Source organism: Juglans regia, chromosome 2, assembly GCF_001411555.2.
Source record: "Juglans regia cultivar Chandler chromosome 2, Walnut 2.0, whole genome shotgun sequence".
In the NCBI taxonomy this organism is placed as follows: domain Eukaryota; kingdom Viridiplantae; phylum Streptophyta; class Magnoliopsida; order Fagales; family Juglandaceae; genus Juglans; species Juglans regia.
The window spans coordinates 24055657-24067757 of record NC_049902.1 but is presented as its reverse complement, the minus strand read 5'-3'; the positions used below and the strand labels follow the sequence as shown (position 1 = coordinate 24067757).

The 12101-nt window shown below is 35.5% G+C and overlaps 3 protein-coding genes across 5 annotated transcripts; 1 reads left to right on the top strand and 2 right to left on the bottom strand.

Annotated features, from left to right (window-relative positions):
* Window positions 1-378: 378 nt before the first annotated feature.
* LOC109015453 (uncharacterized mitochondrial protein AtMg00310-like) lies at window positions 379-2590 on the bottom strand. Of its 2 annotated transcripts, none has more exons than XM_035687827.1 (2): window positions 1600-2590; window positions 379-710 (listed from the first exon to the last, which is right to left on the bottom strand). In XM_035687827.1, the coding sequence occupies exons 1-2, from the start codon at window positions 2392-2394 to the stop codon at window positions 690-692; spliced, it is 816 nt and encodes a 271-aa protein (XP_035543720.1). In that variant the 5' UTR covers window positions 2395-2590; the 3' UTR covers window positions 379-689. The 2 variants fall into 2 exon arrangements, with proteins under 2 accessions (XP_035543720.1, XP_035543719.1); XM_035687826.1 differs by lacking the exon at window positions 379-710 and adding an exon at window positions 864-899.
* Window positions 2591-3128: 538 nt separating this feature from the next.
* LOC109015452 (vacuolar protein sorting-associated protein 55 homolog) lies at window positions 3129-5568 on the top strand. Of its 2 annotated transcripts, none has more exons than XM_018997921.2 (5): window positions 3129-3379; window positions 4056-4193; window positions 4311-4350; window positions 4999-5083; window positions 5200-5568. In XM_018997921.2, the coding sequence occupies exons 2-5, from the start codon at window positions 4092-4094 to the stop codon at window positions 5390-5392; spliced, it is 420 nt and encodes a 139-aa protein (XP_018853466.1). In that variant the 5' UTR covers window positions 3129-3379; window positions 4056-4091; the 3' UTR covers window positions 5393-5568. The 2 variants fall into 2 exon arrangements, with proteins under 2 accessions (XP_018853466.1, XP_018853467.1); XM_018997922.2 differs by having other exon boundaries at window positions 4041-4193.
* A 1791-nt stretch (window positions 5569-7359) lies between these two features.
* LOC108979469 lies at window positions 7360-7947 on the bottom strand. The gene has a single exon (XM_018950144.2). The coding sequence runs from the start codon at window positions 7911-7913 to the stop codon at window positions 7614-7616; it is 300 nt and encodes a 99-aa protein (XP_018805689.1). The 5' UTR covers window positions 7914-7947; the 3' UTR covers window positions 7360-7613.
* Between the last annotated feature and the right edge of the window lie 4154 nt (window positions 7948-12101).

The following is a 12101-nucleotide window of genomic DNA, read 5'->3' as shown; positions in this document are numbered from 1 at the left end:
TTAAATTTAAATTTATTAATTTCGTGTTATATTCATGTTAGATTTACCAGGAGTGTTATATATTTTATTTTTTCAACTTTAGAATAATGCGTCTCTCCCTATTTGCAACATGGAACTATGACGGTAATAAATTATCATTTGACGAATTGATTCACCGCTATGCCAAACTCGGACTCGAGTCAAATTGCCCATCCTCTTAATCCTAATCGTAATCCTAATCGGAAGATGATATAGCCTTACAATTTATTTACAATTTATCAATAAAATAAGTTTTTTTTTTTTAAATTCCAAACAAATCAAATCAAAATCAAAATCAAAATTAATATTTAAAAAAGTAGTTTTTTTTTTTTGAGAATGAAATACTTCTGCATTCATGCATAGATAAAATATTCAAATACATCATAAACCCAACAAGGTGCTTAAGACAAACAAAAGAAACAACAATTAAGGAAGGACACGCCCAGCATCCACTTCAAGTCTGCTACGAAGAAAATCTGGAGGATCATTCCACCATTGCAGTGTATCATCCACAAACTTTGCTTGACGAGCCAGAATATGTGCAGCCTCATTACCATGTCTTCCCACATGCAGAACTTCAAAATATTCAAAAGTGGACAGAATCTTCTTCACCTCATGAATTAAAATACTGCACCTATCCAAAATCTCCCCCCTAGAGCATATAGCTTCCATCACAGCAAAAGAATCCCCTTCTAAAATCAGATGAGAAATACCCAAGTGAGAGGTTAATTGCAAACCCCTAAGTGCAGCAAGAGCTTCTATGTCTTCTACCTCATGAATACCCAACTCCCTTCTAGACATTGCCATAACCAAGCATCCCTTATCATCCCGTAAAACAGCACCCACCCCAGAACAATTCAAGGCCTCAAAAATGGCTCCATCTACATTCAGTTTGAAAAACCCACAAGGTGGAGGTAACCAACACAAAGTTGAAGACTGATGATGAACACTCACATGCTTACGAAGTAACTGAAAGTTCTCAACATAATCAAGACAATTTCTCACCACATCACACACATCAAGAGTGCTGGTTTGCTGGAAAAACTTCAGGTTTCGAAATTTCCACACACCCCAAGCAATTATCAAGAAACGGGTCAAGATAAAATGGTCATTAAGGCGTATAATTGCTTTAATAGTAGAGAGAAAACAAGGATAGCCAAATAACAAACTCAGATTTCTTCCAAAAAACATTTCCCACACTCTGAAAAAATAAGGACACTGACAGAGAATGTGAGAAACATCCTCGCAAGCATTGTGACAAAAATCACAAGTAGAAGAACCCAGAACATGCCTCTGAAATAGGAGCTTTTTTGTGGGCAAACTATCCTTGCAAGCCCTCCAAATAAAGTTTTTAATTTTATTTGGAAGCTGTAAGTTCCACAAAACCTTCCAAAAAGAACAAGGATGATCTTGATTACTAGAACCATTCCCCAAAGCAGATTTCAGATTAAGGGCAAGATGATAAGCTGACTTTACAGAAAAAATACCAGATCTAGTGCCACTCCACACTAATTTATCAACACCCCAATGTAAGAATAGAGGAGTTTTAAGAATAGTTTGAGCCTCAAAAGGAAGAAATACCTGGTTTACCAAATCCAAATTCCACCCACTAGGCGTAGAAGGATCCATTAAATCAGCCACAACAGCATCCTCAGCAAGGGTATTACATCTAGTAACAACCTGTTTTGAATTCAAGTCAGCAAGCCAATTATCTCCCCAAATCTTGATGTTATCACCCTTGCCAATACGCCATAAACTCCCCGCTTTGATAACAGGTTTTGCTTCAAAAATGCTACGCCATACATATGACGGCTTAGAGCCAAGCATCGAAGATAGAAAATCAGTATTAGGAAAATATTTTGCTTTAAAAACTGAAGTGAAAAGAGACCCTTGTGAGTGAAGTAAGCGCCAACCTTGCCTTGCCAATAAAGATATATTAAAAACCTCCAAATCCCGAAAACCCAAACCACCCATAAATTTAGACTGACACATTTTTCTCCAATTCAGCCAATGTATCCTTTTTTCTTGACCTCTTTGACCCCACCAAAACCTTGCAATCATCCCCTCAAGCTCTTTACAAAAACCCCTAGGAATCTTGAAACAACTCATAACATAAGTCGGAATTGCTTGAACTACCGCTTTGATCAACACCTCACGGCCAGCTTGTGATAATAATTTTTCTTTCCAACCTTGTAACTTTGCCCAAACTCTATCCTTAATACCTTTGAAAGTCTGATAACGCGATCTTCCCACAAAAGAAGGAAGCCCAAGATATTTAGCATGGTGCTGAATATCTTGAACCCCCCACACATCTTTAATAGCACTTATCACACTTGGATCTGTATTGCGACTGAAAAGCAATTCAGTTTTGCCCATATTTAACTGCTGACCCGATGCCACACCATAACAACATATCAAATTTTTAAGATGCTGATTTTCTGAAATAGATGCTTGACAGAAAATGATACTATCGTCCGCAAAAAACAAGTGACTGACCCGAGGAGCATTAAGACACACACTAACACCCTTTAGAAGTTGCTGCTCTTCAGCTTGCTTCAATAATAAAGAAAGTGCCTCCGCACATTAATCCCAACCGCAAAAGCATCAATAAATAAAAAAAAGAAATTCAAACAATCCTAAAATCTTATTTTCAAAAGAATTAAAATAAAATGTTCTAAAACTCAACAAGTTGCAAGAGTTGCACGTCTTAAGAATGTATTTAGTATTATTCAACTTTAAATATATTAATATTAAAACTTTAAGAAACATTAGGGTATGTTTGGATGTCATTTCTCAAAATTTCCTATAATTTTATCCTCAAACATCACTCAAATATAAAATAATTTTAAATTTTAAATTTTTAACTTTTTCATCTAATCATTATTTAAATATAAAAATTAATACAATTTTTACATACTTTAAAACAAAATTAAAAAAATCAAATTTTTACAAACTTTAAAATAAAAATTATATTCAAACAAATAACTATATAATATTTTTATTTAATTTTTTATCACCCAATTTTTAAAATTTAATAAAATATTTTTAACTTAAATCATTATACTATTCACTCCGAACATCCAAAGATGTCGTTAGAAAGACGAGGGGGACCTTCTGATTTTGCCGGTGCACTAACATGGGAGAGGTCCTTTGAGGATGATGGACCTCACCCGTACCGTTGACAAAACTGCCTGTAAATCAGGTTGTCCAACACCTCTTCTTACTGTCTTTTGTAGCTGTACCCAAAAAAGCCGTAGGCACTTTCTGGTATATTCCACGGCCATGTTTTAGTATCTTTGGACCCCATTCCAAACACTCCCTTCCCCCGAAAGCCCGTCGGACCTCCGCGCTTCCGATTCCGGTACGATTGCATTCCTCAAATTTTTCGTTTTTTTTTTTAAAAACTCTGATTGTGCCTTTATTGGTCATATAATCTATGTGATAACGGGGAGATTGTTACCATTAGGTGTAGTTTCCGCCATAATTCAGCGTTTACAGAAAGTTACGCGATTCAGACCACCGGATTAAGTTGAAATAACGTTGTTTATGTTGGAATTGCGGTGAAGAAACCCCCCCAAAAAAAAACCAAACCATTACTTTGATGATTTCTGCTGTTCAGATCCAAATTAATTGACTCGTTCTGTCCCTAGATTATGTGTGTAGTTTTGTAAGCTAGATATTTTTTGGTGTATTTTCTCAGATTTTTGGCATTGTGTTAATCTAAAGGAAGTGTGTGGATTCGTATACTTCATCGTGTATCTAATTTTCTTTTTCGACATTTGAATGTTAGAACTGTTCGCTTTTTTTTTTTTTTTTCAAGATTCTCTGTTTTGTTGTATCTTCAATTGAACACCGATATATGCAATTAAACACCTTGAAGAATCTATTTACCATTGGGGAATAATCTCTATGTCAACCTCATGCAACTAAACTCCCTTTTCTGGTTTACACTAGTTTACTGAATAATTTATCCTTTTTCTTTGCTACTCATAGATTTGCTTCTTAAAAATCTTCTTTAATAGCGTGTTCTGTTACAGTTGTTCTTCTTTATGAGGTGAGGTAGGCAAGTTTTGATGATGGCGGACTTACCAGGTTATCTGCGCGCCTGCTTGCAGAGCGGCAAACTTGCTTTGTTGGCAATTTTGGTCTCTGGAGGAATTGTATTGCAAATTTTGGTAAGTACCGTCTTTTCTTTTGATCATATTTGGATTATTAATATAAACTGAAGCAAAAAAGTTGTAGTGCCCAAGTCTATTTACCGTATTTCTTACGTATAATGTGTGATGCTTCAGGCATGTGCTTTGTACAACAATTGGTGGCCGATGCTAACAGGTAAAGCCTAAAGTTTTTGCCCTTTGATGTTAGAATTGCATCAATAGGTTCTCCATATGAGTTGTACCACTTTGGCGCTTCTTAGTAGGTTTTTAACTACAAAGATAGGGTTTTTATTTTTTTCGTGGGAGGGGAAGGGGGAGCGGGGGGAGGGAGATAGTTGTGACTTAAGGGCTCAATCCACTTTATGCTATATACTTCGTAGCTTGACGGTTTTAGTTTTACCTGAATTCCTAGAGCATAATAAATAATTGGTGGTCGAATTCAACTAAAAATTCCTGATCCTGTGTGGTATAGGTTAAATTTTCTAGGATTGAATTAGATACTGTATTACATACACACAACTGTTTGTATGCATGCAGAAGCAGATTCGTGCCAACTGTTGTTGCTCATAACTTGCATGTCTTGATTTCATGGATCAGTTTGGTAATTTCTTCTTGCTGCACACTTTGATATGATTTTTTTTGGGGGGTGGGGGAGTAATTCTTCCTTGCTACTGACAAGCGAGTGCACTGTTTACATTTCAATTCTTCAGTTGGATTAATGTTGCCACAAGTGGGATGTTACCAAAGAATGAAAGCTAGTTTGAGATTTCTTCTATATAAATGTTGGTCCCAAGAGTAACATTTTCACATTTTTATCTTGTAGTATTGATGTATGTGCTCCTTCCCATGCCTTTGCTGTTTTTGGCGGGATCTGATAGTAGTTCTCTATTCTCTGAATCTGAGAGCGGGCAAGTCCTTTCTTAAAATCTGACCAGAAATTGATTTTTCCATTTTCTTGAATTTCAGATGAAGAATTGAATTAATTGTTTAAATTATTCTTGCTTCTTATTGGATGATGAAATAGCTGGGTGAATGCGACTAAATTCTTGACTGGAGCTTCAGCTATTGGAAGCATTGCCATACCAGTTATACTAAAGCATGCTGGTGTCATTGGTTGGGGAGCCCTGGCAATGGAGCTCTCATCCTTTTTCATATTTGTATTATCGATCATGTGTTACATTCGTATGAGTGCTGAAGATTATTACAGTGCGCTTTGAGATATGGCTCTCCGGGAGCCCTTGCTCTATTTGTGTAAAGAAATATCAGTTTAGTTCCATTTCTTGGGATTTTTATTTCTTATTTTTTTTTAAGCTACATATTTGTCGCTTTACTGTGATTGATATTTTTTTGTCCATTTGATGAGTGCATTTATCACATTGGATATGTTTTGAAACATTTTGTTGCAAAGAATCTCTTATTTAATTATGAATAATGCTATACACTATACTTTCATCTCACTTCCATCCCATTATATAAGATATGACACATTTATCACCATTGGATGATAAAAAATTATTCAATAAATGATCATTTAATGATGATAAATATATCACATCTTACATAATAAGATGAAAATGAGATAATTGTGTAATGTATAGAATTTTTCGCTTCAAAATGGTTGGTTTTGGCGATGGACTGTTTGTTTAAGTTCTTTTCTTTATTCTCAAGAGTAAAAGCATAGATTGGATTCAATTGAATCTAGAGGCTAACCTGATCAATTATTTTGTCGGTGGTTCCTGGAATGGCAATCTCACTACTGATTATAATTTAAAGTGAAAGCTAAATTCATGCATTCATAATAATATCAGTGAGCCAAGGTTGTTATTAAAATGCTCTGTCTGAGCTTGCTGTTTGAAGATTCAACTACATCTCTAGAATTTGGGATGGTAGGAAGTTGCAAAACTGCCATCTTGGAAAGTGATACCATTGCAATCACCACCGATGGTACTTCTGTATCAATGTTATGAACATTACCAATACTAATATCATTATATCCTAGCTGTGTTATCATAAAATCATTATTACTATTATAGTGGCAGTCAATCTTCTATAACCCAACCCTATTCCGGTAATCATTGAATAGCTCACTCTCCTACCAAATCCTAATGATCCCTGAACTCTTTGCAGAATACCCTAGGCCGCTTTACTAATAGTAGCTCAAGTATCGTTCCATCATTAAGAAGATTAAATTCAGAACCAAAACCAGTTAAAATTTTCATCATTACCATCACATCCACATCCTCGAACCTGAGAAGAATCACAGAAGCAATACATATAAAACTTGAACATCAGGACACACTAAGCTTATAAACCAGCCAAGAACCAAGGAGTTGCAACACTTTAACTCGTGGTCGTGGGTATGGAGTGCCAAAACTGTACGAGATTTCAACTGTTGCTATTTCACTCCTAATTTGGAACTTGTGATTACATTGACGCATACATCATTTATGTTTGCCAGCTTAACCACTCAACTTGTAGGGTCTAAAACCACTGCCCAGTCAACAATCTCAATTACCATAATAATAATGGCAGATCACAAAATCCTGATCATACTTCAACTGTTTTACACCTATGTCGAGAACCTCTCCAAGGCAGGGCTTTTCAGACCCATTCCTGCAGAGTAAACCTCGGTCCCGTGTACCGTACCCTCGGAAGTTTTCCTATACGAAACTGGTTAAACCGCTAGCTTTTCACCAGGGATGCGGCCCCAAATGATTATTTGCACCCATGAGGTGTTGAACTTTGGATCTCAAAGAGAGTGATACCCCAAAACAGTACTTCAACTGTTTTACACTTAATAATAATCTCCCCATAAAAATTGAACAGTTGGATGACACCATGTGCAAATCCATATATCTAAGGTATAGCAAGCAAGAATCTCAATGTCAAATTATCCAAGTTATACAAAACAACTGCAATAGAAAATTCCCAACACAAAATCTTTCAAATGAAACACATGTATCCAAGAAACTCGTAACCAAAAGCCAGCAAATAGTTTACAGCTAAAGTGCATAAAATGCCTCTGAGCTAACCAAATTTCTTGCAGTTCCATTTTTCAACCAGAAAGGCACAAAATTTAAAGCAAAAACTCTCTTTCAAGTTAAAATCTATTGAGTGATAAAGTAAACAAAGCAGCGAATCTAGCTCTAGGAAGCACAAAAAGAAAAAGAAACCAAGAATAAAATTTGACCGCAAAAATTATTTGAATAGAACTAAAAATATGCATTATAAGCCATGTTCAAGTGAAAATTTTAATCCCGCTACATTCTTCAATCACATAGCTTAACCATACGCTCAAGAACAGAAGTAAATAAAGAGAAGTAGCAAAGCCCATGTTTAATAGGATTATATTCAGAACCCTCTTGAATTTCAGATATGATAAACAAACCCACAAAAGGGTCTCTCTCAGTTTCAGTTTGGAGCCTTTGTCTGTCTCTCTCAGAACACCACGCGAAACTGGGGCGCGTCGGAAGCGCTCGCGGGAAGGATCTCCCAGCGGCAGGGCTCGAGCTCGTCGGAGACGGGGCAGTAACCGGCGAGAGTGACCTTGTCGGCTGTGGCGGCAACGGACCCGAACTCGAAGACCGTTATGTCTGTGGGTCTGGGGACCTCGACGGCGCCGTGCATGCCGGGAACTTCGGCAGGTTTCGAGCTGGGATTCTCTGGGGGTTTGGTTTTGGATTCGGGTTTGGGTTGCTGTTGCTGGGGCTTGCCTCTGAACCAAGAGAGAAGACCCATGGTTCACAGACCAGATAAGCGGAGGGTTTCGGCGCTGGTGGGTTTAATACGATTTTGTGGGTTGGGTTTTTAATCCAATGACGTAAATACCCTTTTTTGTATAGATATAAAATGAGGTAAATAACTTAAATACGAAAATGTGTAAAATGAAAATACTTTTTTGATTTTTTGTAAGAGTTATTCATTTTTTTTATTTGGTTGACACTTGAAATTGATACGGTAATAAATTTCTGGTGTTTGATTGCATTAAAAACCATGTTATTTTTATGAATTTATATATTAATACTTCGATTCATAGTAATAATATACTCTAGAAAATTAGAAAAAATTATTTTATTTGAAATAATAAAATACTTTTTAGAGTCGTCGTAAATCCAGAGTGAAAGAATGGAGCATTGGAGAGAGAAAACATGTATGAGCAGTGGTGTTTGCAAATGCAAATGTAAATACAAAATCATATGTTTTGGAGATTATCTTTGTCATTCAAGAAAAATTCAGACATTAGATTATGTATTTTTGAGCTATAATATTTATTATTATTATTATTAATTATTTTTTAAAATTAATTATATATATATTTTATAATTAAAACCCACTACATAAGATTGAACATCAACAAATATATGGGTAGTGAGTGTGATGAGAGAGAAATAAGTGATAAAATAATATATGGATGGTGAATAATTTTTCTCCAAACTTGCAAAATTACTCTTAGTCTGATATGGAAAAAAATGCATTTGCATAAACCAATGTTGTGTACTTAATTTATTAGGAAAAAGTTTGTTTGCATTGGTGTTTGCATACACCAGTGCCAATGCTCTAAGAGAGAGAAGAAAATTCAAATCTAATAACCTTTAGAGTACTAGCATTTGATTAATTATCCCAAAAGTTAAAAGTTTGGCTAATATTTTACTTTTTAGCTTTTGGCTAGTCACTAAAAGTTTAAACTCTACATTGGATTAATTATTACACTATTTATAATAATAAAATATTTTTATTTTTTATTTTTCATTTCCAATGCAATTTTTTTATATGTTTAAATATTTTTTATTTTTATTTTCATAATCTCCAATAATCTCAAACAATCTTTTTCATTTTAATCACAATCCAACTGTCTATACATATGACTAATGGGAAATAATAAAAAATACATATGACTTAACTACAGTTCAAGTCATATATGACTTATGTGATAGATTTACTGTAGCTCTTATGATGGATGACTTTAGTTTGACTAATCCAATGTGGCCCAAATATTGATGATATTAGCTAAATTTATAACTTCACTCGCATTTGGCTAAGTCAATGTGCTCTTAAGCTTATTTGCAATAGCAAAAAAAATTCAATAAAAGTCTTTTCTTTTTATTTGATAAAAAAAAAAAAGATTATTTATCGTCTAGGTGGAAGGAAAAGCGTAAAACAAGAAGTAGAAATGATTGGCACGGTTTGGATTGCAAGATAGTCTCATCTCATTTTATATCAACATCCAAACACCACAAATTTGAATACTTTTCAATTCAAATTTGTAATTTTTTCATCTAATCATTACCTAATTGTTACAACTTTCTTAAACTTACAAACAAAACACGAAAAGCAGTTTAACTTTTTCAAATTCCAAAATAAAAATAATATTCTAATAATATTTTAATTTCATAATATTTTTGTTCAACTTTTTTTTCTCTCATTTCCAAAATCCTATAAAATATTTTAACTCAAACTATTTTATTATTATTCACAAACTATTTTACTATTATTTACAAATTTATCACATCATCTCAACATCTAAATAATGCTTAATTGTCTTGAAAGGGGATAAGTAATTTTCCACTTCATGTACATAATTTTTTTTATTGATTCATTAGCCATGTTTTACTAATAGCTTTTTTTATCATTCCTAAACAAGGCAAGAGAAGAAAATGTTTTCCTAGAAAAATCTTCAATTGAAGCAAAAACGTTAGTTTTAAAATCATTTATGAGCATACAATTTAGGGTAATGAAACATTAAATATGTCACACCCCGTACACGAGATGAACCATTAAAATCCGATCAACCCAGACATCAACTTAGCACTAGTAAAGTCTAGGCATTTACCTATTGTCAATGGTGATCTATCTCTGGTTTAGGGAGGCAAGTGTGTGCAACATCCAACTGGGGCCTAGCGACATGGCTTGGTACAAAGAGTGGGTGACAGAGACACAAAACAGAGAAGGGTCAGAGAGAGAGAACAACTGAGAGATATATATATATATAGAGAGAGAGAGAGAGAGAGAGAGAGACTCACCAGTAAGGTAAGACAGCATCGAGGATAGAAGAGGAGTTGGACTGCATGGCATGTCATTGTCGATGACATGTGGTGTTTGGCGGCCTAGTTGGTAGTTCTTGAGTAGAGGTTGCCAATCGTGACAACTGAGTGTGACGAGACTCTGGGAGGCGGAAGAGCCTAGGAAAAGGCTTGAGAGAGAGAGAGAGAGAGTATGTGTGTGTGTGACAAGATGGAGAGCAAAAACAAAAGAGTGAGAGACAGATGGAGGCTGAGAAATTGAGAGAGAAATAAAGAAATAGACAGAGAGGACTTACCGCTGCAGCTGAGCACGATTTTGGTGTGCAGCAACTTGGCGTGTTGTGGGTGGTTAAGAGATGAGAGGGAGAAATGGAGAAATGGAGAAAGAAAGTGAGGGAGAGGGAGAGAGATGAATGAAAATGAATACTGCTATTGGCGCTAGAGGAAGAGGAGCTGCGTGGTGAGGTGACGATAAGAATGATAGTAAAGGGGTGGGCATTAAGATTTTATTGTAGAGGGGAGAGTTTGATTTGGGGCAAGGGGCGCTAGAGGTAGGATATGGGTAGAAGAAAGAAGGAAAAATATGGTTTAGGGCATAACGTAAAATGGCATCATTTTTTGTTTCTTCGATTTTTTTATATAACTGGGCAAACTGGATTTGGGGTCTTGGGTTTGGTCTTCTAATGGGTCGGGTTATTATAAAATATAACTAAGTTCTCTCTCTTCATGTAGGAGAAGTGAGAGTGTAGTCTTGTTTTAGGGAAAATCTTTTCTCTTAATCTTCATGATGGATAAGGTTGTTCAGGTGTACAAAGGAGAATTATAGTTTAGGAACTCACAAAGTTAGAGGGAATCTATCACTAATGGAGGACAAGTTAAACAATGTAATTATTACAAAATTAAACACAATAGAGCTAGTGAAGAAGGGAAGAAAATGTATGATTGCATGCCTTGTATAATAGAAAGAACTCAAAAATGAGATTTTAAGGTCGACAATATTGAAGGTTTGAAAATAGAGGGAAGGGCTACTTTTAGAGATCTGGGGTTTAATGTCTTCCTCATTGACAAGATCTATCTAAAGTGTTGTGAGTATTGTTCCAAAAAGAGGGAAGGATTCCCTTCACATAGGCAAAATGCTGGCATTATAGAGGTAACTAGGATAGAAGTAAGGAGAGCAGTATGTTGTAGAGAGTCTAGCAGATGTGGGACAACATAGGGAGACGAATGAAGAGTTCGCACTCCAAGATAACACGAAAGAGCTCAAAGGGCAGCAGGTGTCGTACCCAAGGCCTATGCTCCATCAAAGACATTACAACAAGAGTACGCATGGGAAGAAGGTATACGGACCTACAGGCCATATCGTTTGACCTTAGAAGTATGGCCTAACGCGATGTGGGAGACTCTCTCATCAGAAGAAGATATGGGGTTTTTTCCTAGGCAAGTTGTAGAGATGTGCGCACCTTGTCCCATCCGTCACTCGATCTCTACCATTCTTCAAGTCTAAAGGACAAATGGATGGTCTAGATGAAACTTCTTTCATTCAAGCAAGACAGAAGTCAGAAGAAACATCCAGATCTGTCATGACTGTAACTGGCAATTTTGCCATATAAAAGATATTGGACAATAGTCAATATCTCAATTTTGAGATCGTAAAGTGTTCTCTTTTCTATCTTCTTATATTCCAAGACTACGAGGAAGCAAAAGGCTCAAGGTCTTCATCAACTAAGGAATTGGCAACGACACAACCTTAGTATTAGAAATAATATTCAAGTAGGTTTATTCTTACGACTATACTAGGAATGTTAATGGTATGTTTAGGATTTGCATATTCTACTTCTCATCTTTTTCTCTCATGAAAGTGCATAATTTCCTTACTATATTTATTGATTAACTTTAATGATATGAT